This window comes from Engystomops pustulosus, chromosome 11 (assembly GCF_040894005.1).
Source record: "Engystomops pustulosus chromosome 11, aEngPut4.maternal, whole genome shotgun sequence".
Taxonomy (NCBI): domain Eukaryota; kingdom Metazoa; phylum Chordata; class Amphibia; order Anura; family Leptodactylidae; genus Engystomops; species Engystomops pustulosus.
In genome coordinates, this window is record NC_092421.1 from 56,868,787 (window position 1) to 56,895,577 (window position 26,791).

General features: G+C 41.2%; 1 protein-coding gene across 2 annotated transcripts in view; it reads right to left on the reverse strand.

Moving 5' to 3' along the window:
• Window positions 1-26,791, reverse strand: part of FBXW4 (F-box and WD repeat domain containing 4) — a 109,081-nt gene that overhangs the window by 32,002 nt on the left and 50,288 nt on the right. For both annotated transcript variants that reach the window (XM_072131361.1, XM_072131362.1), the window contains exon 6: window positions 5,801-5,866. In XM_072131361.1, coding sequence (XP_071987462.1) covers window positions 5,801-5,866 — 66 coding nt within the window. The remainder of the gene's footprint in view (window positions 1-5,800; window positions 5,867-26,791) is intronic.

Below are 26,791 nucleotides of genomic sequence, written 5' to 3' on the forward strand. Positions count from 1 at the left end.
TGTTGGCTTCATGCTTTCTGGCTCTTGATTCGCTTCTGGCTTTGGTGTTATTGAAAGATCAGACTAAATCCGGCCTGTTCAATACCTTAATCCTATTTTCTACAGCTTTATTATCTGTTTCGGCTTCTCTGGGAACAGCAGTTAGGGATGGCACGTTCTCTTGGGATTTTTTTTTCCAGGTAAAGAGCATTCATTCATTACCAAAGGAACATTTAACAAATCTGCTAAATAAACAACCCGTGTGGCTTCCAGGTCTTCTCTTCTTCCTTCTCTCCAGCTTCTTCGAGCACAACCAACACTGTAAATATTTTTTTTTAATTATTTTTTTTTTCCCCCCCCTCAAAATTTTTTACTTATCCGATGGGGAAAAAAAATCTACAAAATAATTTATTGTATCTGGCTCTTCTGGATCCAAGCGCAGAGAATGAAGGAATTCTTCTGGTTTGCTTACAGCGTTGTTTCTCCCGTCCAAGAATCCTCAACCGCAAAGTAAGAAAAACTGAAACCAAAACTGGAAGCGAACAAATGCAAAATGAGGAACCTGATACTACAATTTATTAATTGAGCTTGTCTGCTCGGCTTCTGACAGCGGCTCACAGGTTTTTTTTTTCCTATTTAGAAATTCTCTAACACACCTGTTACAGTCTCTGATTTGCACTGTTAAGGGGATTTTCTATCAATCTTTAATAGTGATGACATCTTTTCTCAGTCAAAAAGATTTTTTTTCCCCGAAAATATTTCTTATGGATATATGTAGTTTACAAAACGAGACATAAGAAAATAAAGCAACCCCCACCAACATCCTCCTCAAAACTGAACCCCGGCAGAAAGTGCCCTGCAAACCTGCTTCTAAAAAGACAAGTATCTGACTTGCTTCTTAAAAAAACCCAGCAAAAACACACAAAATATATAAAATATATATTAAAATCTACCAAATCCATCATAAACCATGTAAAGGCCTCCAACCTTTACATTTATGCAAATGAACCAGAAGGGCTCGGCGGGGGGGGGGGGGGGTTCTAGAGCAGCTCAGTGCTGTTACACTGTCCCCTTTCCCATCTGCACTGCAGAAAAGGAGGTTTTAGCACACAGTGAGGGGAGTGGGGGTGCTACTGTACAGTGTAACACACTGTGAAGCTATAATACCAAGGGGCTCTAGCATAATTTAAAAGTTGATTTTGGGAGGAGGAGAAGGAGGCCATAGATAATAAATCTAATCTGGTTTATCATGCTCACTTTTGAATTCCTTGAACACCTAGCCGGGGCCAGGGCAGGGGTGCCAAAAAAAATTAAACCAAAACAAAGTATATGCTCCATGCACACGACCATATGGGGGTCCGTGATAGAGGTCTATGGCACCAGACCACAGTGCCGGGAGCACACAGGGTGTCTTACTGCACCATGACCAAGCCAGGCTGCTGGGCTCTAAACCTAGAAGGGAGGGTGAGGAGTGCGTGCTACACCTCCCTTCCCCTCCAGGGATCTAGGAGTGTAAATCCGGCCTTACACTGCTTCTAAGTCTATTGGTCGTCCAATTACTGGCCTCACTAGACCACAGGACGTCCCTTTCTCATAGATAACAATTGATGTCTCACTATCAGAGGGGGCCAATAATTGGCAACTCTGCCCAACTGGAAGTCTGGCTACAGACTGGAAGTATTGGAGGTTACCAAGTAGTACTGGAGGTTCTGGCATCCCAACCCAGAAGGGTTTTCCAGAATTCCTAATGGAAACAATAAGGGGTCTCTGATCAGGGGATGGCTAGCCAACATAACCGGTTCATCAGACCAGGCTATGTATTAATACAAGGTTTATCCCTCCATACAGAAAACATTGCATGGCTACTCCAGCATGGTCTACTTTTGCACGAAATGATGATTAGTGGGGTGCAGGGTGTTGCAACCCCACCAATCACCTATTAATGGCCTTATCACCGATCAACTGCTAATGACTTATCCATTGGATACATTGAGGCACATTTACTACTGGTCCGCGGACTTCCTTTCCGTCGGATTTCCCGACTATTTCCGACACAAATCGGGGGGTTGGGCATGGCCATCGGACAAGCTGATGTGTTTCGGACTAAGTGCGGGATTTAAAATTCAAATTGTGTCGCAAGACATGCACTCACTTACAACGGGAAGAAGGTGAAGAAGAAGCGACACATGCAGGACCTCGGGCACACAATCTTGTAGAATCACGGCAGACTTCATCCTCGTCGGACAATGCACCTCAGGGAACGCGCAGGGACCGGGTAAGTAAATGTGCCCCATTTTCTTTTTTAAGGTAGAAAATATTAGTAACCACACACTAAATGACTGTAGCTAAACCTAATAATTTTGGTGGATAGGTTGACCATATAAAAGAGTAAAGTGGGGGGGGGGGGGTTCAATCTCTATAGAAGCAGATAATGGAGAAAGAAGGACTGGGCAGAATCATTACAAATAATGTTATCCTTTGTTTTTGATGGAGATCTACTACTGCCAGAAGTGTTTGGGGGCAGATTACACCCCCACCTCCTTTGCATGGGGAACGCGTATCGCCAGCTTAAATATTCCCAAGACAAAAACTTCTATAGGTCAGAAGAGAAAAAAACGAGGGAAAATCTGATGTCACATAATAGGCAGCGACGGTATCAGGAAAACAAACTGATGGTGTATATAATGCACTGCATATGGGAACCTAATTAAGAAAGTTCTGTTTTTTTAAGCTGTTTACACTTAGAAACAGAAGGCAGCCTGCAATAAATACAGAATGGACCTGGTAGGACATACGCTGTGCATAGTCCTCTTCCCAGTAACTTAACCAAACACCCACTCACCTACAAGCGCTCTGTATATTCACATCCATATTACAGTGCATTGAAATGCAGTTAGTCATAGGTCAGAGGCTAGGATTACCTAGGGAAGCAACTACTGGCATACGTTGTAGATTATGTTGCAGTGAATAGCATTACCATATGGTGTGTCAGGGAAAAATACAGTACTGAAATATGCTGTAATTTCGATATCTCTCTGAATTGAGAAATGGATAGATCACGGCATCCAATTCAAGGGAATTGTTGTATAATTGGATAGTTCGGGCTAGTGTTATCTTAGGTTGACATCACAGACCCAGTAGAAATGTATCAGTAAATAAATCACTTTATAATCACTGTATTCTGATGAAGACAAAGGGTTGGTCATGTGTTCATACACACCCCTAAAAAAAAAATATATAAAACACTGATATTTAATTGCATATACAAACAGTCCCCATCTTACAGACTACCCTAGTTACAGATGGACCTCTCTGCCCACTGTGACCTCTGGTGATGCTCTCTGGATGTTACTATAGCCCCAGACTGCAATGATCAGCTGTAAGGTGTCTGTAATGAAGCTTTATTGATAATCCTTGTTCTCATGAGACCACAGATTTTGAAAATCCAATTGTCACCATATACAGTGCTGTTCCAGGGTCTGTAAGTGACCTATGAGTGTCTGCCCCCATAACCCACCTGCTTCGGTCTGTCTGGAGTGCATATAGATTCATCATATCAGTGTATTACATACTTTCGGTAGAATTCATCTTAACTTGAAGAAACAGCTGCCAATACAATACACTGCATATTTTCTTTTGAGATACTTCTGTTACCAGCAAACGGGGTCAAGAGGAGATCCAGTGACCTGACCTATAAATGCCTTGGCAGCTTTCTAGTGCAAGGGTGCTAGTTATGGTGGGGGTCCACCCGATGAGAGTTGATCAGGCCAGAAATACTATAAATCCATTGATTGTGATGATGTATTTGGCCCATGGGACATCCCAGCGTCACTTCTCTTGTCTTCTTTGGCTCTGACTCCTTACAGTTGAGTTAAACTCTAAGAGATTTTGCCACGTAAAGCTGAATTTCCCACAATACAGAAGGCCATCCACCTACAAGAAAACGTACCACCTGGGATCTCTACCCAATAAGGTAGTTCCGATAGTAGGTTGCTTTGTAAAGCCCCAGCGCCTTCCTTATTTGTTTAAATTTTAATAATTCAGAACCTAGTAAAAATGTTATCTTTTATTCATACAAATTTTCTCTAGAGCCGCTTGGGGGTGGAGTAACCGCACTGTGGACCAGTAAGCTCTCTCAATCCCACCTACCATCATGTCTTTTCAGCTCCATGTACCTGCACGCCCTCGTCTGCAAAGCCGGAGCTAAGTACATGCGCAGTAGCTCCAGCTTCGCAGACAAGGGTGCGCAGCTACAGCGGGCAACTAAAGAGCATTCCTAACAATAAGGAAAGCTAAACCACCTCAGCAGAATACAACATTAGGACTAAGAACATGTCAAGGGGCGCAATATTGTGTATTAAATTAGTTCCGTGCTGTATGATATTAGTTATCATTCATGTTCTTCTGTAGACGACAGATTCTCAATCAAATGGGTCTGGTGGTTGTGGTAGATAATAAGTAATCTGTAGCGATAAGCTAGCAATAAAGGTACAGAGACGGAGAGCAGTAGTAATCATCTGGAACATGGCTCGGCCAAGTCATCCATACGAAAGGCTAGCTCAAACCATGACCAGACTGTTTTGAACAACATGCCAGGAGGGATAAGGTATAGATTAGAGTTGGTATCGAATCGTACATTTTTAACAAGTTCTTCCCTTCTGTAATAGCTGTAGGCTCCAGGTAGTTTGGACTAGAACTGGTTAGGGTGGACACTTAATGACGTAAATGGGAAGCATCTGAAAGAGCTAAGTCGCCCTTTGAGTCCCTACATGAAGAATATCTGATGGAATGTGACGGAGTTCTATGCAAAGTCAAGAGAAAAAGGCTGTCTCTCTCTTAAAACCAAGACTGGCATTTTGTACGATGTTGTATAGTTACGGAACACATCTCCTGTAACATGGTTCCCAAAGCCTGACCATCGAAGGTTGGATATAGACAGCATATGCTATCAAAATTAAAAGTTCTCCTGGCAATTAAGGCCACCATGTGTGTAGAGTCTTATTGCCATGGATGCTCCACTAAGCGGATTCTGGGAAAATATGCAAAGTTTTCCAGGTTGCGATAAGGATAACCCCTTCTCTTTTAGCTACCTTGTAAGGCAGCTCCCTTGACATCAAGTTTGACCTACAAGAGGCCTTATAACAGCACTGTTTCAACCCAATTAGGTCTCCTCAATACAGCGTAGGGAACAGTGTTGGCTGGGTGAGAGGCTCGTGACTATGGTTGGGAAGTAAGATTTCTCCTTATGGAGACGGCCAATTAAGGCCACCATGTATACATCATGGATGCTCCACTAGGGGGATTCTGGGAAAATATACAAAGTTTTCCAAGATGGGATAAGGAAAACAACGCCTCTTTTACAAGGTAGCTAAAAGAGGTGTGGTCTCCTCATCCCATCCTGAAAAATTTTGCATATTTTCATAGAAATTAAAGTTTCTTCTATTCAAGGCCTACTAGAAAAGTAAACTTTGAAACGGTGTCGAACACAAATATTAAACTGGTGTTGAAAGGAAGATGCAAATGTTCACCAGACATATATAACAATGTAAATGCCCTGCTGTATATTAGCGTATGCAGGCGGAGGAAAGTTACTCTCCTCCCATACAGTATTGTAGTTGGATTACTTTATAATGTGATCAGAGGCCAGAACAGAATGAGGAGACTCATCTGCTCATATTCCAGATTGCTATATCAGTTTCACAGTCGCTAGACATCTATAGGAAAATTTACACAGTGCATTAAAAAAATGGTCCTGCAAGATCATTTATTTTATGAGTGCCTTGGCAGAGAACAGATGTCTGATATTACACATAGATATTACCTCTGAAGGTCCCAAATCCTGAGCGGTGATGTATGGTGGCAGCAGGCTGTCCCAGTAACAAAGGAGCTGTTAAGACATAGAAAGGGAAAAAACATTACCCAGCAGCCGGGATCAGGGGGTCACCTGTCCTATAGAGAGTACACAGTGATTGAATACTTGTATCACATCTGTCATTCATGGAACATACCTCTTGATATGGAGAATCTTGATTTTTAACCATGGACTCTCCACAACAGTGACCTCATATTTAAAGGGGTTGGCCACTTTACCTCATGTATTTTGTAATGTGTGTAAGTGTGGGGGGCAGGATATCAGGCAATTTACCAATATACATATATTAATAGTTCTGCTCTGCTTTCTTCATAAGTAAAGTAAAGCCTCCTGTCTGTTACCTCATCAGCCAGACATTCCTGACCATAAAATGGCCGCAGATGGATGGTCATGTGATCTCTATCTGTCCATCTGCAGCCATTGACTATCTGTCTGATGAGGTAAAAGACAGGAGGCTTCATTTTACATATAGAGAAACTGGTGCAGAACTATTAATAGAAGTATATTAGTGAATTACCTAATATCCCGTCCCCCCCCCCCACACACACACACATACATTTACACACACATTACAAAATAGATTGAGTAAAGTGACCAATTGTTTTAGGGAAGTCAACCCCCTGCCTGTCCTTTAGTGGAGCTTCTGATGCCCTCAGCTACTTATAGTTGTGTCTGGGAAACACCAACAACTAGAACCATGGTTATGCCATTTTAAGGTTTATAATCTCAATTTATAAATTATACAATGATCAGTGTTCTGGCTGCTACAGAAATGAAGATATAGTATTCCTTAGGATATGGGATAACACTGAGAATGGATAAACCAGTACCAACTGGATAGGGGATAACAAGCTGAATGCAGATGTTTCAACTGCTGGGACCTGTAATAATCATGAAAATGAGACCTCCAGCAATCCAGATATCGGGGGTCCCAGTCTCACATATGAGTGGAGCTCCAGGTCAAGCATGCGTCCTGCAACTCCATTCAATAGTACGAGAGTTTTGGAAATTGCATAGCATATAGCAACAGGACCCAAGTTCTCTGGATTGCTGGATCAGTCGATCAGATAGTTACCCCTTATCCTGCGGATAGAGAATACCGTGCAATCTTACAACAAAATCCAGCTTCAAGCGAAATTCACCAGTTAAAAATCTTTAATATTTATTAAATCAATTTAAAATGTATCGTACTAAACAAAAAAAAAAAAACAAGCATAGGATCCCAAACACATCGAGCCTACGCATTTCGGATTTAATCCTTTATCAGCCAGTTATAGTAGATTAGAAATAACATGGACACTTCATATTCGTACGTCTTTCTCTCAGTAGCCATTGGCGATCGAAAATGTGAGAAAAGTATTTGGTCAATGAAGCTCTCCACGACAAAGTAATGCGCTATTGTGTTATTCTTGCACGTAATCCATTAATAACTGGCAAAGCCAATTACTGTAGTGAGTAACATACCAGCCTCTCACACATCTTTCTGGTGAGCAATTTGCTTCTTAAGATGCTTACAAAAATGTCAACAAAGAAGAGACGAGCCAGGTTATACCCCCCCTCTGGAAGGTATGCAATAACACTCTTTGATTGTTGCCACCGGTCTAAATTAGCATCAAGGTAAGTCAATAGTGAAGAGAGAGGGGAGGGAACCAATTCTAATCCCTGCCACTCTGGCAAATCTGACCTCCCAGTAGGCCTGCGGTAGGGATTAATATCTCTACCCCACTGGCCCTTCACCCCTGGACCCCCCCCTTCTTTTGCCTCTCTGACTTGATCCAGTCTGCAGTCAGTAGACTAAAACCAAACGAGTTCCCCTCCCCGTATTGTCTTAGCACATTTCTCCCAGGTGCACAATGAGACGCTGGTTTAGTAAAGGCGTTCTGTCCCACCAAGATACCTGTGGTTTTCCCACCACCTTGATCTTTCCAGTCCAGTGCTCCTCTTCTTTAATACAACAGAATTGCTTCTTTATTCTTTTGATAAGATTGGCCTTACATGGAGTATGTGTGACACAGAAAAAAAGGCATGAAAAAAAGAAAAAAAAACGACAAATGCCTTAATTCTCAAGGATTTTTAAGACGTTTTAAAACCTTTTTAGTTGTTTGCGGTTGCAGCTCTCTTTAATTAAATTGCACATTCAAGACAGGTCTTTCAATAGACGGATAAAAACAACAATAAATGAGAACCAAACATCTAAATCTTCATTTTCGCTCACATTTGCCAAGTGTTTAGAAATTTTTCAGGGGCATCGTTTAATGATAGAGGTCGTGACTTCATAGGAAAACAGCCAAACGCCAACATATCGGCGCAATTTTCCAGTGTAAACAAAGTAAAAAAAACCCAAGGTTTTGAAGTAATAATAGACAGTAAAACGTAGAAAGAGTTTGGATTGCATAAGTTTTGTTGAAGTTGAGACTGTCTAGTAGAAATGAGCGGACCAAAACTTTGTTCGGGTGCATCCCACTCGTATAGCCGGACAGCCAGTCTAGAACATTAACACCCTAAGCAACAAACTATGGTTTTGATTGGGCAGGAGTGTTCCCTTGGCCAATCACAACCCATGACAAGTAGCAAGACTAGTTCAACAGCCAATACAGCAATATGTCAGAATCCTGTGGGACACACCCAAACAGGAAGTTTTAGCATAACTTTCCAATAATTTTTAGAATTTCTGTGAATTTGTCCTGCACAGCAATGACACTCAAAATAGACAATGGATACCCCAGCGCCCTACCTAGTCATTTTGAACACACAAAGCTCGACTTGCCACTGCACACATTAATGAGAACGGGTCCCCTGTACTCCAGATGGCTGGGGGTCCCATACACATGATTTTTTTGGGTTCCAACAGTTGTAACCTCAACAATCAGCGTGTTATCCAATATCCTGTGGACAGGGAATAACTTGCAAAGTTGTATAACTACTTTAAAAAGAGTTGTTTGCTTTGGATACGCAGCGGATAGTCCAAGGAGAATGACTTTAATTGTACTTGTGGCAAATATTTATTACATGGTTCTTATGAAAATAAATGGTTGACCATTCTCCACCCTAAACTGGACCCAACATGTAGAACATAAAATAATGACTTGCCTATAATTCCCCTCACTAAGCTTTCTGGGACCAAAAAGTAGTGTTTTTAAATCTTAGACGGGAAGTTTAAAACTAACCTCTAGTAGTCAAAGGGGCGAATAATAGCCTTATCTAGTGAGCGCCCTAAATTACATAAGAATTGGCCCAGAAATAAGAGTTCTCCTTACGGCGACTGCCAATTAAGGCTGTCGCGTAGGCGTGGAGACTTATATAATCATGGATGCTCCACTAGGGGATTCTGGGAAAACATGCAAATAAGTTTTCCGCTTTACTGACGAGACCCAACCAGGTCGAAACAGCTGTCTACAGTTGGGAATCTGTTCCTTCTGGAATAGATATACTGGTTTGGTTTTAATCCCTGAAGGTCCTGTTTGATGTCAAAGGAGCTGTGCCTTGCAAGGTTTCTAAGAGAGGTTTGTTATCCTTATCCCATCCTGGGAAACTTATTTATAAGAATTGGCCAGCAGTTTGGAAGGATACAGGCCAACCAGGTTGTGATTTGGCATAATGACTAAATGGTTTGATTTCCTGGCCTCATGACTGCTTAAGGTGAATTTGCACAAGAGGACCATTAAAAAAAAAAAACACTAGTGCTACTGCATTTTTAGCAGTGTTAAACTGCTAGCTTTACCGAAACCCTCCGATAAAGCTAGCAGATACTGCAGCTCTGTACCCTCAGAACGCCAGACCAAGCTCAAAGGGGTCTGACATATTCATAAGGGGGCCTTCCTCCCTGGACCGTCCCTCCCACATAGGCCGGCGTTCATCTAACCGGGCCCTCATTAATAGGCCAGACCGCACTAAGCTTGCTCCAGCGTTCTGAGGGTATGGCGCTGCAGTATCTGCTAGCTTTATTGAAGGGTTCCGATAAAGCTAGCTGTTTAACACTGCTAAAAAGTGCTTTTTTTAGGGTGACCAGTCCGCTTTAAAATAACAGAAAACTTAGCAAAGAGAAGCAGCAGCAGAGACTTGATGCTGCACATACAAAGGCTATTTAACATGCCACATGCTATGGAGAAGTTTTTTAGAATCTTGAAGAGGGAATCCACCCTCTATTTACTTTGAATTCTCAACCCGTCTTGCTACTTTTGTCAGTAGAGAGAAGGCTACATGTGTTGGACTCCTAAGTAACGAGGATAGTCAAAAAGGGTGTAATCTGTGTATGTGTCATGAATTCCCAAGACTTTCTATAAATCAGTATAGCAACAGTCCCGTTCTGAACAGGAAAAGGGAGCGCAATGTTGCTGGGTGTTTTTCCTCTTCGTTTCATTGACAGGTAAAGGTCTCAGCATTCAGACTCCCACCAATCAAAAACATAAGTCACAAGTCAGACTGAGTGAAAATAATAGGTGCCTCACTCTAACTCCATAGCAGGCTTTAATCTATACCACAAAAATGCAGTGAGGCTTAATACATCGGCCACTAATTTTACAACTTTGTTTGTCAACACCATTGCTATCATTTTTGGTTCAATTCCTCTTTTTTAGTAAACTTTAACCACAGTTTTTATTTCCTTAACATATAGATTTCTAAATAACTCACTATAATAAAAATATATTTTTAGACATGACTTATGCTGCGTTGGAATTTTTACTTTTTTTTTTTTAATTTGATTGAAAAGAAAGTATTCTCGGAACAATGGCTAAAAATAACAACCCAGTGAAGACATATGGCAGGTGACGAAGAAGATAAAAGTAGATAAGCGGAAAAAAAAGAATGACATGACCCCAATGCTACTAACCATACAAGTTTGTGGTTTGTGTATCCTCTAATTCAGCAGTGACACGCTTTGGCAAGGAAGGCCACCATAGCTGTCAAGTCCTTCATCGTTGTGCCCATCAAGTGCTTTCAGCTATTCCCGACCCGTACTGGCATTTTAATTACTGTTGGGTAAACTAATTTGTCCAAATGAAGGCAACTAATAGAATATGCAAGCTCTCTGACCTCTGACAGACAGTGACACAAGATACAAAAGAGGCTAAGGAAAAGCTTTTTATCCGAGCCTTATTACTCTCTATTACTACAATTAGTCATACTCCGATGCTTCAAAAGAGGCGGGGGCTAAGAATTGCAATTAAATCAATTTTTGATGGGCTGAAAGTTGGTTAGAGAACCAACCAGCCTGTGAAACAGTGATATTATAGCAGCAAAGGTCACAGCCTTTGTCAGCACCTGGATTCACCCATTTTGTTCATTACTTTGCCGGCTGTAACAACGAGTCATTAGAGCATTCTACATTCCAACTGCAAGTGCTCCGCTCTCGGTGACCTAATCAGCTGTCATTAGTCTTGAAAAGGTACCAAGCTTCGAGCATATGGTGCCAGGGCTCTAGTTGACCAAGCATTTATGGAGAGCCACATACGCAAGTTATAAAAACAAATAATTAACTCTTAAAAATGGAGCCAAATGGCAAGGATTCCAACGAAGATGCAACGACTGCTGAGTAAGCACACAAGGTTAAGTTCTGGTAGTTGTAATCTTCTATAAATCACTAACACCGGAGTTTGTTTCTGAATATATATATATATATATATATATATATATATATCACATAAACAGGGATTTTCAGCAAAAGGTTTATGGGTCAACTGGTGGGAATCTAATTACTGGGAATCCCACCAATCTAGCATTTATAACAGTGCTTTCACATTGATTTCCAAATGGAGGATCAGAGTGGATGTCCAACTACTACTCCAATCAAACTTAACATATCCATGCCTGTACGGGTCCCCCCACCCATACAGGCATGGATATGTTAAGTTTGATTGGGATCCCCCATACTAGCAATCAGTATACAAACATTCCCCAATCTTGCATTTATCCCTGTGCCTGGCTTTTTTTCGTCAGCGTCGCTGATTTCCAAATGGAGCAGCATGGTGGATGCGCAACTACTGTTCCATTTGGAATCCTCCTAGTGGTGGCTGTACAGTTGGGTAGAATGGGATCCCATATATGCAAGGGAGTGTACTATATGAAGTATATTAGATATTAAAAACAATGCTAATGTTTTCTACATTTTATATTCAGTCCAAGGTAAAAGGAAATTCAAAAAGTTTAATAAGATGATCTGATTTACGCAACCACAAAATCATATGGCCTAATATGTCCTCCTCACTGCTAACCACTGAAAGGATTAGCCTTATTTAATTGTATTGTATTAAAACATTTATAGAATAGGTCCACCCACCACTCCCCTGCAGGTAGCACCATTCTCTGTGTAGTGGCTGGACTGAGTCACTGCAGCTCAGCTCCCTCTCAAATAAATGAGAATTGATCTGGAGTAACCTCGTCTGACCACATAGACCACAAAGTTGTCTACATCCCGTCTCCCATAGATTTTTGAATGACGGCCTATTTTATGGATATATTCAATGTTTTCAAGGAAACACTGACAGGGTGACTGAACATTTCCTCTAACACTTCTATTAGCATTTCAACACTGTGGATATTGGTACTGACAATGCCATATAAACAGGATCGACCATCAGAACAGAACTGGCTGGTATATGCAATTAACAGCGGTTAAGATAATTGAGAAGATAAGATAGTTGGTCCAGAGAGAATGTCATTTTATACGCTACCATGGACACTTGAGGATTCCTTATCTCACGGTTTAGGAAATCTTAAAAGCCTGCTCGTGTCAGTGAAATCCATTTATGAGCTCTGACACTTGATGATGCACAAGAAAATTCTGAGATCATTGCTTAATTCCTATACTTGGTATGCCCATGGCCTGGAATTCAGAGGCACTTACTGTGACATTTAAAGAGTAGTGGTTTCTTTGGAGTCCTGGAACGTAAAAAACGTCTGGTAAAATACTGGGTCTAATGAGGAATGGGGGCAAAAAGATTTTATTATTTCACATACAAACTCAAGGGATCGTATAAGCAATAGAAAATATGTCCTGTACGATCCAAAAACAATAACCTAGACTGAAGATAGGTCATCAATATCAAAATGATGGAAAAAAATACACTGTATACCCGCAAGCCCACTATCAATCTAAGGCCCCATTCACACAGGCACCATGAGGATGATCTGGCGGCACACATGTGGCGCCGTACCACACCGCACACAGGGAAAAAAGATAAGGTATGCTCTATTTTTCCCCGTATGTACTCTTACTCAATACGTACTCTGTATGTAATCTTATTTTTGTATTTCACATTTCATATAAGCATTTATTTGAGAACTGAAGCCACACTTGGTGTTTGGCATGTTAAAATATTATCTTGGTCTTGGAATTTCTGTCCCTACAAATGAGTTTTCCAGTTTCTAGAACTTCAAGACTATAAACAGATTTGTAATGTTCCGATTAATCTCTGGACTAGTAGACTGGGGTCACTCTAATTAAAAAAAATGCAAAAGGATTACCAGTAAATATGTATATATATATATATATATATATATATAAAAAAAAGAATACAATATTATAAATATACATATTATAAAAAGAATAAAAATAGACAAAAGTTTTAAATAGATCGGCTCCTTTAAGAATCTTGTCATCTTAAATTGTTAAGATGATATATTGAGTCTGGCACAAGAAGCCTGTTAAGTAGAGGAGGTCTCTGATTTTTACATAAGCTCCTAATTGCTAGAACATGGATTCTGTGTGGGGATTTGAGGGGATTAAGGTTGGTACAAAGATTTCACTTCTAAAATCTCAATCCTCCTACATCTAAAAGGGAGTCAGGAGAAGAATAATAAAAAAAATAATAATATTACAACTATTTTCTTTGAGCAACTATAGGCCAGGATTACAGTTCTGTTCTTTCTATAAATTATCCAACCAAAAATGATTACGTTTTGAGATAGAATTTAATGAATTTTTTAAACTTTTTTTTTTTTTTTTTTTACATTTCCAATTACTTTAATCTAATCCGACGCCTGGGGGATAAAAGTTTCCCTCACTTTTCCCCAATTCGGTCTAATTTGTTTCTGGAAGTTTAACGCTGCTTTCACCTGGACAAACTTGTAATTACCTTTCTTTTCTTTTACGTATGAACCTGGCGATTTGCATGAGGGGCTCGTACCGATAGGAGGGCTTTTGTTTGCTCAAATACAATGAAAACTCAAAATGTTTCCCAGCAGGACAAAAGAAAAAGAAGTGAAAAAAAAAAAAGTGGGCGAATTGATGGAAAGTTGTAATTTTAAGACAATGCAATTAGCGGAGGCTCTTTCATAGGCAAGCTGTGCATGCCAAACATCCTCGTAAGCACATGAGACTGTGGACCAGCTCTCAGCATGAAAAAACAAATGAGCTAGTAACTTTTGTCAATGAGGTACTATGAGATGAAGGTAAGGAATGGCTGGACAAATAACTAACTTTACAACAGGGTGTCATTACCCACCAGGTGAGTGCCTGGGTTTTAATAACCAAAAATAAATCTCCATTCACTCTGGGGCTTTCCACAAGTTACTAAAGAAAATCTCTTGTTAAGAACATTGTGACACAAAATACAGACCGTTTAAGGAATTTTTTTTTTTTCTCCAGGAGTTAAGGTTGGGTTTCCCAAATTACTAAGAACACTGATAATGCCGCCATTCATCAGAAGGTCTGTCTTGTAATGCACCTTACAGCCAAAACATAGCTTTGATTTTTATAGTAGGTGACGTCGGACATCTCTTTTCAGTACAAAAGGCAATTACTTTTTGTGATTTTTTTTCCCCCCCTACGTGAAACACAATCCGCCTTTTATATAATGTTACCAAATAACAAAGTCACTGAAAATGCAGTCTCAGGAAGACAAGTCCAACTAATCCACTCATTCAGGAGAATGCCATCATTACATGTGTGTAGGCTTTTATTTCACTATGATTTTGTTCATTTTTGGGTGCACAATGGGGATTTTAAGGGCTGATCAAAGGGCAACGTGGCCCAACCAAATTTTTGAATTTTTGAAAATGTTTTCACAAATCACAACTAAAAAATAAAATGTGAAAAAATTATTTTCTTTCCTTTGATTATTTACATAGGAGGACCATATTTTTTTGGTAATCGTCCAGCACGATCTGAAACTCAGTCGGGATTGTAGATAAAACAAATGGGGGACATTTACTTACCCGTCCCTGCCGCAATTCACAAAGATCGTGCCTCTGATATCCTGCATGTGTCGCTTCCCTGCTCAGGTCCAACAGAGTTCACCTTCTTCCTGGTGTATGTAAGTGCATTGGATGGGACACAATTTGAATATTAAATCCTGCGCTCAGTCCGAATCAGTCGGTTCGTCCATCAGCCCGCCCCCGATTTCTGTCGCTTGAAAGCCACCGCAATTGCGCCACAATCCGATCGGGTGTGACACAATCCCCAGTTAAATACTAGTCACAACGGCGCAAATCCCGAAAATCCGATGAAAGTGCGATCCGCGGACCCTGAGTAAATAAGCCCCATTGTTCCTTTATTGAAGTACAAAAATATTCATGACACTAGCAACAAATTCCACAGCGGTTAGCAGTACCAAAATGGTCTACGTATTTCGATGCGATGCGTCTTAATCACGACCATATATTTTTTCCTAAAGCCTTTTTAGCCAACAACTAAAAGTCCAAAGCAAAATCTAATCATTTGGATTACAGTAATATATTTTATGGGAAAATTTTATATTTTCTCTTAAAATGACTTTTAAGCTGCATATATGGGACTTACATGGGACTTTCACATGGTACAGAAAACAGGAATCCCTTATCTTTCTAAAGGAAATTATGAATTGTTAAAGATGGATATAAAGATGCAAGATATATAATTTAGCTTTATTTTTTCCTTCTTCTCGGGACAAAAATACATTTATTCAAAAATATTTAGACTCCAAAAATTACTTCATTTAAACCAAATAATAATCATCATTATATGATGCCAAATATAAACACTTGGGTAAATGGTAGGGGGCTGGATATTAGGTGATTTACATACAAAATAGATGGAGGGTCATATGATCCCAACTGTCGATGACCAATCTACCTACCAGGACCTTAGCTTAGTATTCACAAATACAAGCTTAAAGGGGTTATCCGAGTGTATAAAAAACCCATTGGTGGCTGGGATGCGGCGGGTTAAAAAGAAAAAACATGTACTTACCTCCCGGCCTCCAGCACTGCAATCTCTCCGGTCCGTGCTCCAACTAAACAAACAGGGGCACAGAAGGCGTGTTGTACCCAGCTTCCGGCCAGCCGAAGTACCCACCCGTCCCGCATGGTACAACGCTGGGGATAGAGATGACTTGAAGCTGAGAGCAGCGCGGTTTCCGTGCCCGTTTATTTACATGGGGCACGGACCATAGAGATTGCAGCGCTGGTGGCCAGGAGGGCGTCGGGAGGTTTATGTTTATTTTTTTTTTAACCCAGCCCCATCCCGGCCACCAAATGCTTTTTCTTTTTTTATAACCCCGGATAACCCCTTTAAGGTCCTGGAAGGTAGATTTGTCATGAACAGTTAAAGATCACTTGGCCACTGCAGCTAGTTATTGGGTGTAGCCATCAGATGTTTGTGCCAACATTTTAGTATTGAAAGGAGATCAGAAATAAGTGAAAAAGGTAATACTTTCTATTTATTTTAAATGATTGTTTTGAGACAATCTAAGTTTTCTATTAAAAAAACGTGTTAACTAAGGTATAAGTTACGATACCATATTCGGCACACTGTTCTGCTGTTACTAAGAAAGCAGCTAAATTTTGCCAATTTTATGCAACTTTGTAAATGGCAGAGCTGTAAAAATATAGGGGCACAATCACTTCACCGTCTGGAGGAGTTGACAGATTGTCTGACGATAATGCACTGTGCCGCGATATCCTGCATGTGTCGCTTCCCCGCACAGGTCTGACACAGTTCACCTTCTTCTTCCTGGTGCATGTAAGTGCATTGTCTTGCGACACAATTTGTATGTTAAATCCTGCGCTCAGTCCGAATCAGTCAGATAATCTGACGGCCCAACCCCCGATTTGTGTCACATACAAGCCAGAGCAGCTGGGCAACAATCCGATCGCATTGCTAAATACCTGTCAGAGTCGCGCAATCCGTGAAAATGTCGGAAAAGCCGACGAAAGTGCGGCCGCGGGCCCTTAGTAAAAAAGTCCTGCTGTCTGTAATCATTAGTTATAGCTTATAATTATATAGAAAAGATGTAATCGAAATACATATAAAAGACTGCATTTTTACTAAGTTAATGGATTTATTTTTAAATGCCATCTTAATATTTATGTAAAATTTTTACATTTTCATTTTGGTTACTTCTACAATATCCATAGTTGGCAACACATAAGAAATCATCATGAACAAAATACATTCACTATGATTTGTAAAACGCTACAGAATATGATGGTGCTATATAAAAGATTATTATTATTATTCACTATCCTAAATTAAATAAAATTGCTCACTACATTCCTTTGTGGTTTACCACACAAGATGTGTATTGGTTATTCCTTGCAAATGGGTTTTTTACAACTGAAGCTTTCAGCAATGCTCCCGAAAAATTCTCCAGTCTTTTTTGAAACCTTTCCGAAATGGCGATCTTCTACGAGAAGTAAATTCTCAAAATTGCACCTGCTTAGCACCCACAGAATGCCTATGTACTTGACCCCCATCGAGAGAGTGTTTCCATTAATCTACTTTAAAAAGGCTCCTCTTGAGGAGGCGTCCACTAGTTTGGCATATTCACTTATGTTTATGGTCTTTTCAAAAATACTGTAAAGGGAATTTTTGTTTTTATCCAAACATTCATAATTCCTGTTCTTTTGGAGCTGCTTGGCTTTATTAATGAAAAAGTCAGAGCTACAATACCAGACACATAGGTGATATACCAATATAAGTCTTTACAAACATTACCCAATCTTCCTCTTTATGGGTTTTTGAAGACCAGCACATGTGATGTGTTGGCTCATCGGTTGCATGTTACGACTTTACATTCCCCATTAAAATGGCTGCCCATGTCTAAACAGATCGCTCAGGGCTAGTCAAAAGAGCATCATTTCTGGCTTCCAGAATGGGAATTTCTGGACCATATTTATCAACATTTATTTCAACTAAAATCCTGTAATATTAATAAGCCCAAGCTCTGGGATGACAATTCTCCTCAATGTAGACTTGTTGTGGACCATTATCTCATAGACAGATGGCTGCACATGATCACCCCCTTTGGTCAGTGTAGACTCCATGGTCCCTTTCATCAAACACTTTGTTACCAATGTTACCTGTGTTGTCCAACTTATTTGACTCAACAGTCTACAGGGCATTTTCTTCTAATTGTAGGCCATAAGACACTAGGGAGAGCCCTAACATTCTTTGCATGTCCTTCCAAGATGTGTATTCTACACATTTAGGCACTTTAAGACACTTCTTGGTGGGGCCTCTTCTTGGTTCAAAGTCTTTTTCCAATGATAGTTGAAGGTTCTCACTGAGGTTCCATGGAATCTCAAAAGTTTACTCTACGACCCATCCCAGGATAATATGTTTAATCCTTTAAGGACACTGCAATTTGGTTCTTCAGGGCACAGCATATTTTTTGCACTTTTTGCCTCAATGCATCCCTAAGAGCCTGGATTTAGTTAGTTTCAGGTATATATTTTTTGTAAATGTAGAAAGCAGAAAAAAAAAATGTAATTTAACAAATTTATATACTTAGGGCACATGGATACAATTATTGATACCAACAATCCTTTAACGAGGTTTGGCGCTTACAAGGACATTGCAAGTGATTAATAACACTTTTAGGCCCCAAGCAGACGAATGTATGCTACGCCCAGGCCACAACTATAGGGAGCCGTGCATCTGGTTAAATATAGAGCATACCCCATCTTTTATGCACACTTATGGGCAGCCTTATGCTAACTGCCCCTAGCATACAGCCGTCATATACATCGTGTGCATGGGGCCTTATGTGCAATATTTTTTTTTAATTTAAATACATTTTATATGAATTAATGATACCACACACTCATAAACACAAAAATTGTCTAATAATAAAAATGTTAAATATATACCACAGATGCCACTCATTGTTAAATAGAACTTAGATTGCGGAAAGTTGGACGTTTGTTATGTGCCAAACAACCTACAGCAAGCAATTTTATGGATGGACCTACAGCTAATAAACACATGACATGGGTGTTCTCATTACTGAAGATTTTACGAGACCCCATGTCAAAAAAGTTTCTCTCAAAGACTGGGATGATGGATCTTCTCTAGTATGTTTCTATTTAGTTTTGGACTCCAGGGACAAGTGAAACACATGCATGCAGCCACCACCACCACACAGATGGAAATGATCTGCTCATGTAGGCAAAAATACCTTCCTATGTTATGTATTCAGCTACGTCATGTGAGAAGAACCTATATTGCTGGATTGTCTGACGTTCTGATCCGCTAAAAGTCAACCATGTTTAGCAGAGTAACCCGTACGAAGGTTAGACTTTCCATCTGTATCCACCATCTTGGGTTATTAGATCCTTTCTGTCGCCTTTATAATTTTTTTTCTATGGAAGATCTATGGATCTTCCATTTTTATTTTAATATTGCATAATGAAAATGGATGTAAAAAACATGTTTTTCCTGTGGTGCTGCAATTCCCATTTTCTAAAGGAGCAGTTCTAAGAATATTTCCTATTAAATTAACGTCAAGTGAGATGAGAAGTGTATATTATTACAGACAACTTGAGACGCAACACTAAACTGCCTCATGGGTACAGAGAGTGCCAGGGTATGGAAATACAAAAACATCTTATGCTGTAGGAGCACAGCAGTGGAGATGTCAGATAAGGAAGCCATGGCGTAGATGTGTGAATCTGCAGGACTTTGGAGTCTCCAAACCTTTAAAGGTTGCCATACGCTTACAAAATTGCAGTTGCCTCGCTTGGCTGAGCTATTCTGCTTCACTGGCCAGCACACATGCATGCTCAATTAGGCCAAGCATGCTAGTGTTATCAATGGGAAAGAGACACCGATGACAGTTTAGTCCCCAATAGCATTGGGCATCAACATGGGAAGGTCCCTCTAAGCCGAATTGATATGATCCATCTTTACGAACGTATTTAGACATTATTGTCGTCAATATTTCTAGACTATCAAGCAGAAAATAAAAACACAAGTCTACTCTACATTTAAGGGGTTTTCTGGTTTTGTCCACCTATGAAATGATGACTTATCACTTCATGATTGGTGAGGTACCAACCTCACCAGGCCACCAGCTTTGCAATGGAATTCAGCGTTCCCTATTTAAGTAAATGAGACTGTCCTACTACTTCCTAAAAGAACTAAAATCACAGATTTTACCATTTACAACCTCATCATCCTCAGCAAAGGTGACCCCAAGATGAGAAGACTGTGCTAAATTTAGAAGACTATGGTGACACCAGCCTTTTCAATTTTGAGCCGGTGTTTGTGTGTAATTTTGTGGTCACTAAAAAACATCAACTGATTAGATTTCTCTTCTCAAAAATGTATTATAAGTACCGCAGGGAAACATGTCATTGGCATAGGCCATAGTTTGCCATATACAGCAGATCAATTTGTCCTGAGCTCGTCAAATGTGGAAGGACTCTGTTTCCTTCCGGGGGCACGTCGCCTTGCCGATAACGGATGTTGGTAAATAGAGATGAGAATAGTAGAATTTCAGAAGAGTGGCCATGGTTTAGTGCAAAGTTGACATAACAAATAAAAGACCAGCAATGGCAAGCTTTTTTCTCGTCATCTATGGACAGACACATATATGTATAAACAATAAATATAGGGAATATTGATGATGTTAGATCTTGGGCTGTTAACCACAATTCTATCTAATCACCATAGTCAGGGCCGATGTAAGGGGCGGCAAACTGGGCATTTGCCCAGGGCCCCCTGTCCTAAAGAGGCCCCCATGCATGTCGACTTTTGTGGGCAGAGGATGTATTGCTCCTTGGTTGAATGCCCGTGTGAAGATGCTTCACATCTACTGTATCCCCTATTTATACTTCTATCATCTATCCGTCTAGTTATCCATCTCCTATAATTTGTCTATTTCCCGTCTATATATTTGTCTGCCTAACCTGTTATCTATCAATCCATCTTCTATCTCTATATAATCTACTATATAGTTATACATCTATAAATCTATGTATCATCCATCTGTCTAGTTATCCATCTGCTATAATCTATCATCTATCTATAAATCTTTATCATCTTTCATATTTATCCTCTATCATCCATCTCCCTGTCATCTGTCCCCATCTCCTATAGCAGTGGTGGCGAACCTATGGCACGCGTGCCACAGAGGGCACGCAGAGGCCTTGCTGTGGGCACGCGCACCATCTCCCCTGCCGTTTATACATAAATCCTTACAACTCCCGGCAGGCAGGAAAAGCTGCTGATCGCTCTCTCTCTCACTGAAGGCTGCGTCAGTGCCCGCCCCTCCCCCTCCTCCACTCCCCCTTCAGCCCGGGAACACAAGGAGAGAGACAGGACTGCCGGAGTACACTGCATCAGCCAGCTCTGAGTAAAGATAAGTGCAGCAGGAGGAGAGAGGAGGGCTGGAGCTGCTCTGTGTGTATGTCACAGGCAGCAGGCAGGCAGCTTTGGGACACTAAACAACTATAGGTCCTTATTGTTTAGTGTCCCAAACTGCCCTGTGTGACAGCTATTCATGGCCATATATATATACACTGCCCTTGGTCCAGATCTCTTGTTGCTGTGCCATGCTGCCAGTGACCCTGGGGTGCACCACACTACCCTCACTGACAGCATGGCACAGGTGCCCAGAGCTCTATATATATGTGGCTACAGACCTGTCATATGTGGTGATTTGATGGCAAATTCACCTGCCTGATTCCCTGTAACTTTGCTATTCCCTCAACCCCCACTCCACCCCACAACACACTGCCCTACGAACCCAAATTGGATTCAACAATCTTTCATATTGCCCCTTTATGGGGGTAGTGTCCGTCACTGTATGGGGGTAGTGTTCCTCTCTGTATGGCGGTAGTGTCCGTCTCTGTATGGCTGTGGTGTCCGTCACTGTATGGCTGTGGTGTCCGTCACTGTATGGCGGTAGTGTTCCTCACTGTACGGCGGTAGTGTCCGTCACTGTACGGCGGTAGTGTCCGTCACTGTACGGCGGTAGTGTCCGTCACTGTACGGCGGTAGTGTCCGTCACTGTACGGCGGTAGTGTCCGTCACTGTACGGCGGTAGTGTCCGTCACTGTATGGCGGTAGTGTCCGTCACTGTATGGCGGTAGTGTCCGTCACTGTATGGCGGTAGTGTCCGTCACTGTATGGCGGTAGTGTCCGTCACTGTATGGCGGTAGTGTCCGTCACTGTATGGCTGTGGTGTCCGTCACTGTATGGGGGTGGTGTCCGTCACTGTATGGGGGTGGTGTTCCTCACTGTATGGCGGTAGTGTCCGTCACTGTATGGGGGTAGTGTTCCTCTCTGTATGGCTGTAGTGTCCGTCACTGTATGGCGGTAGTGTCCGTCACTGTATGGCGGTGGTGTCCGTCTCTGTATGGCTGTGGTGTCCGTCTCTGTATGGCTGTGGTGTCCGTCACTGTATGGCTGTGGTGTCCGTCACTGTATGGGGGTGGTGTTCCTCACTGTATGGCGGTGGTGTCCGTCTCTGTATGGCTGTGGTGTCCGTCACTGTATGGCGGTAGTGTCCGTCACTGTATGGGGGTGGTGTTCCTCACTGTATGGCGGTAGTGTCCGTCACTGTATGGCGGTAGTGTCCGTCACTGTATGGCGGTAGTGTCCGTCACTGTATGGCGGTAGTGTCCGTCACTGTATGGCGGTAGTGTCCGTCACTGTATGGGGGTAGTGTTCCTCACTGTATGGCGGTAGTGTCCGTCACTGTATGGCGGTAGTGTTCCTCACTGTATGGCGGTAGTGTCCGTCACTGGATGGCAGTAGTGTCCGTCACTGGATGGCAGTAGTGTCCGTCACTGGATGGGGGTAGTATTCCTCACTGTATTTTTTCCTGCTTTGTGATATAATTGCTGGTGTTGGTCTTTCTTTAGTGGTCTGTTTATTATCAGTATGGTGATATTTATCTTGTTGTTCTGGTAATGTTCATCATGTGGCAGTATTATATGTCCCTTTATAGAGCGGTATTGTCGGTAATTTTAGGCTAAATAGCCATGTTGGCACTCTAGGATTATTACAAGAACTTTGGTTTGCAGTTTGGGCACTTGGTCGCTAAAAGGTTCGCCACCACTGTCCTATAGCATTCTCAGTCCTACAGTCCCATATTCACATTGTCTTACCTACTACTGCTTGTAACTACAAAGTGTTATTATTGTGCAGGGCTAAAGGAGCCTCTTACTGACTGTGACTGTTCATAAAATAGTTTTATTTTGGAGCCCAACTTTTAGTTTTGCCCAAGACCCCATTTTGCCTAAAACTCGCTCTGACCATTGTCTATAACTCTTCAAAGGAGGATAAAGTAGGTCAGAATTGCACAAATAAAATGCACAAAAAATGAATAAAAGTCATATACAATATACATTCCAAGTATATCCAACATTTCCATTGTTTCATTAGACTAATCCCATTTATTTTTTAGGATGATACATATGTTCCGTATGTAAATTATGAATGTGACATGAGCTAATAAATTGTAAGCGGCTTCGTGGCTGTCAGGCACCACCTGTTTTTTTCCTAAATCGCCCCTGTGAGTAAATTGTGGGAATGAGAAGACTAACCGTTGTTTTTTTTTTTTTTTTGTAACACTAATTACTTGTCCAACTCTAGAAGGGAAAAAAAATGTGTTGGCCTTACAAAGCCCAAGTGAGGGGAAAATAATAAGGGGGGAAAAAAAAGCAGAAATGTGCACGGAGTGACAGAAGGAAAGAGAGAGAGTGAGGCAGAGACGGAGAAGGAGGGGTGAGGGAATATAGAAAAAGCAAGAGATGCATTTCAAAGTTTCTATAGCAATTTGAGGCAGAAAGAAAAGCCGGCCTAATGTGAAATCATACGAAGGGTCAAAGGTGAGCCTCTCGCTCTTGTGAGAAAGTGGTGAATCAGGACGGTTTATCAAACGATCATTTTCTTTTGAAACTGGGAGGCAGCAACTGGGACAATTCTGCAGATGTGCTTGATGGGTTTTAGACAAAAATGGCTCTCTCTTTAAGGCTCTCATCGGGGGTTACTTCTCCCTCCACTGCCTCTCAGATCCTCCCCTCCCTTCTTCAGTGGTCAGCTGAGACCCCCACCCACTGATAGCTTTTGTATTCTTGGCCTTTGGACATACTGACAGAGCCCTTTATGAGACCCCAATCAAGACCCCCGTGTTACAGGTACCTAGTAGAGATACCAGACCTTTTCAAATGAGAATCAACAAGGAAAATCTGCTTCCTATTGTCCCTGTGCAGTACTAAGTGAGATGAAAGGGAGAGGCCGCGCTCCCTCAAACGACAGCCTGCCAATCACACCCGGAGAGTAAAGGGCACAATGTGGAAATTCTTTTGACCTACACCTAATCAAAGATGCGCTATGCCGTAGAGAACATATTATGGGGCAGTTCTTCCCAAATTCATTGCTTACAAGTATATCCCGTCTGGGAGGAAAAAAGATCTACTATTCCCTTATTGTCCTCTTTTATTAAATATTGATTGTGAATCACTGATACTACAAATAACTGATCATTTCTTTTTAATTTTTCTATTTTTTTTTACAGGGAAATTAGTATTTTAAACCAGGAGTAGAATTATTTTAAATTTTTCAAAATGTTTTTTCTAAAGCCCACATTTACCCTGGAAAGGATGGAGGAAAAAAAAAAAAAAAAAAAAAAGGTCCACCTAAAACTCTAATTTTATTTCTATTCAAAAGTGTTCAGACAGTTGTGTAAGAATTAAAAAAATTCTGTTGGGTGGAACAGTGGGCGAGGGCTCCCAATAAGGTAAATTGCTTATTGTTTGAGCAGTTGATCACTTTACTTGTGTTGTGTCATGTGTGTTAGTGTGGGGGGCAGTAATTTACCTGTATTATGAACAGTTCTGCACCACTTTCTTGATATATGTAACATAAAGCCCCTGATTCAGAAATGACTTTTACCTCATTACCTGCTATTCAGATCCATAAAATGGATGGAGGGCCCCTAAACTGCCCATGACCCCTCAACTTTCTAGGAACATAAGCTTGTATTCATGAATACCATTATAAGGTCCCAGAAGGCAGAGTGGTCATGAACAGTAGAAGAAAGATCAGAAGTGTCTTGCACATCATCAGCTGCCAGTCCATGGAGGTTCAGGTGATCACCAACTGTCCAGGTCCATTCACCCTTTCAGGGCATCTAAAATCAGGTACTCAGCGGTGTCAAAATGACACAGATCCTATGAAGGTGCAGCCTCCTCCCAGTCTGTCCTATTCAAGTAAATGGGACAAGCTGTTATACCTACAACAACCACTACAAAGTGAATGGAGTTCTGCTGCACAGAGCTAAACAATGAAGAGGCTGCAGGGGTGTCAAGAATCAAGACCCCACCAATCTGATTTTGATGGCCATTAAAGCACAACCTCTCCACAGGACTTCCTCTTTGAGACAATCACCCCCTTATTAAGAACATAGGGTAGCCTTGCAGCGCTGGAGTCCTGGGTTCAAATCCCACCCAGGTCAACATATGTAAAGAGTTTGTATGTTCTCGCCATGTTTGCGTGGGCTTCCTCCGGGTCCTGTGGTTTCCTCCCACACTCCAAAACATACTGGTGGGTTGATTATATTGTGAGCCCCATTAGGGACAGGGACTGATCTGTGTGCAGCGCTGCGGAATCTGTTGGCGCTATATAAATAAAGGCAATTTTATGTACTCTACTCTGCTCTATCTCATTGTATTCAGAGTAAAGAACCCCCCCTCTGCATGTTTTTGCCAAGTTTACACACCCCAATTCTGTAATTCAATAAGATGACACGAGGAATTATTATAATACATCCCTTTATCCCCGGAGAGGTGTAAATCTCCAGGCTGCTGTTTAGAAGGGAGATGTTTAGCTACCAGATTTTATCTTTTACGTTACTAAAATTTATGCCGGCATTAAGGATTGGAACTACAAGGTAGACATTGCAATAATAACTCCGCAACATTACAGATAAAAGTATCGTAATGTGGCTAAGTGGAGAGGGGAAATGTTATAAAATGTACAAAATCATTGCAAACATTTTGAATAAAAAGAGAAAACTAATTCCTGGAGAGAACTCCCACTGGCTTTTATTCGGCTTACATCTAAAGCCTCATGATATGGATATAAATCAACTCTCAAAAGATAAGACAACTGTATGCACGGTTACGACAACAGGATCTGCTGGTTCCCACACACCCTTGTATCTTGATTTTCAATGTTCCATAGCTAACTACATGTACCTGTATTGGCAACAATATGACAACATCTTCTATACTCACATGATGACGATTTCTATGCCATTCCCAAATCTCTTCCTAAATCCACAGTGTTTTTAATGTCATGAGAGGCGGTCAATATGTGACAAGTTGCTCGCCATCATGTGATGTCACTACAGATGTCTTTAGAATCAAAGGAGTCAGAATCTTCTTACTTGTTGCTGATGCTAATGTCCTAGTCATGACCACTTACATAATAACTTACTGTGATGGTGACCTATGTTCCACCTATGATGGTGACCTAAGACCCGAACTTCTATTTCCAGACTGTACGGCTCATTTTAACAGGATCTGGTCACCATGATAAGCTATGACCATTTGTTATCTGATGGCAAGTAGTACTGCAAATGATTTTTGGGGAGCAGAAAGACTCCATGCTTGGCATTTGTCAGAGAACATTATTACTTGCTAGTTCGCCACTGGCGCCCCAAGCTCTTCACAGATGAAACCGGTTCACACTGAGCACATGTGACAGACGTGACAGTGTGGAGAGCGATC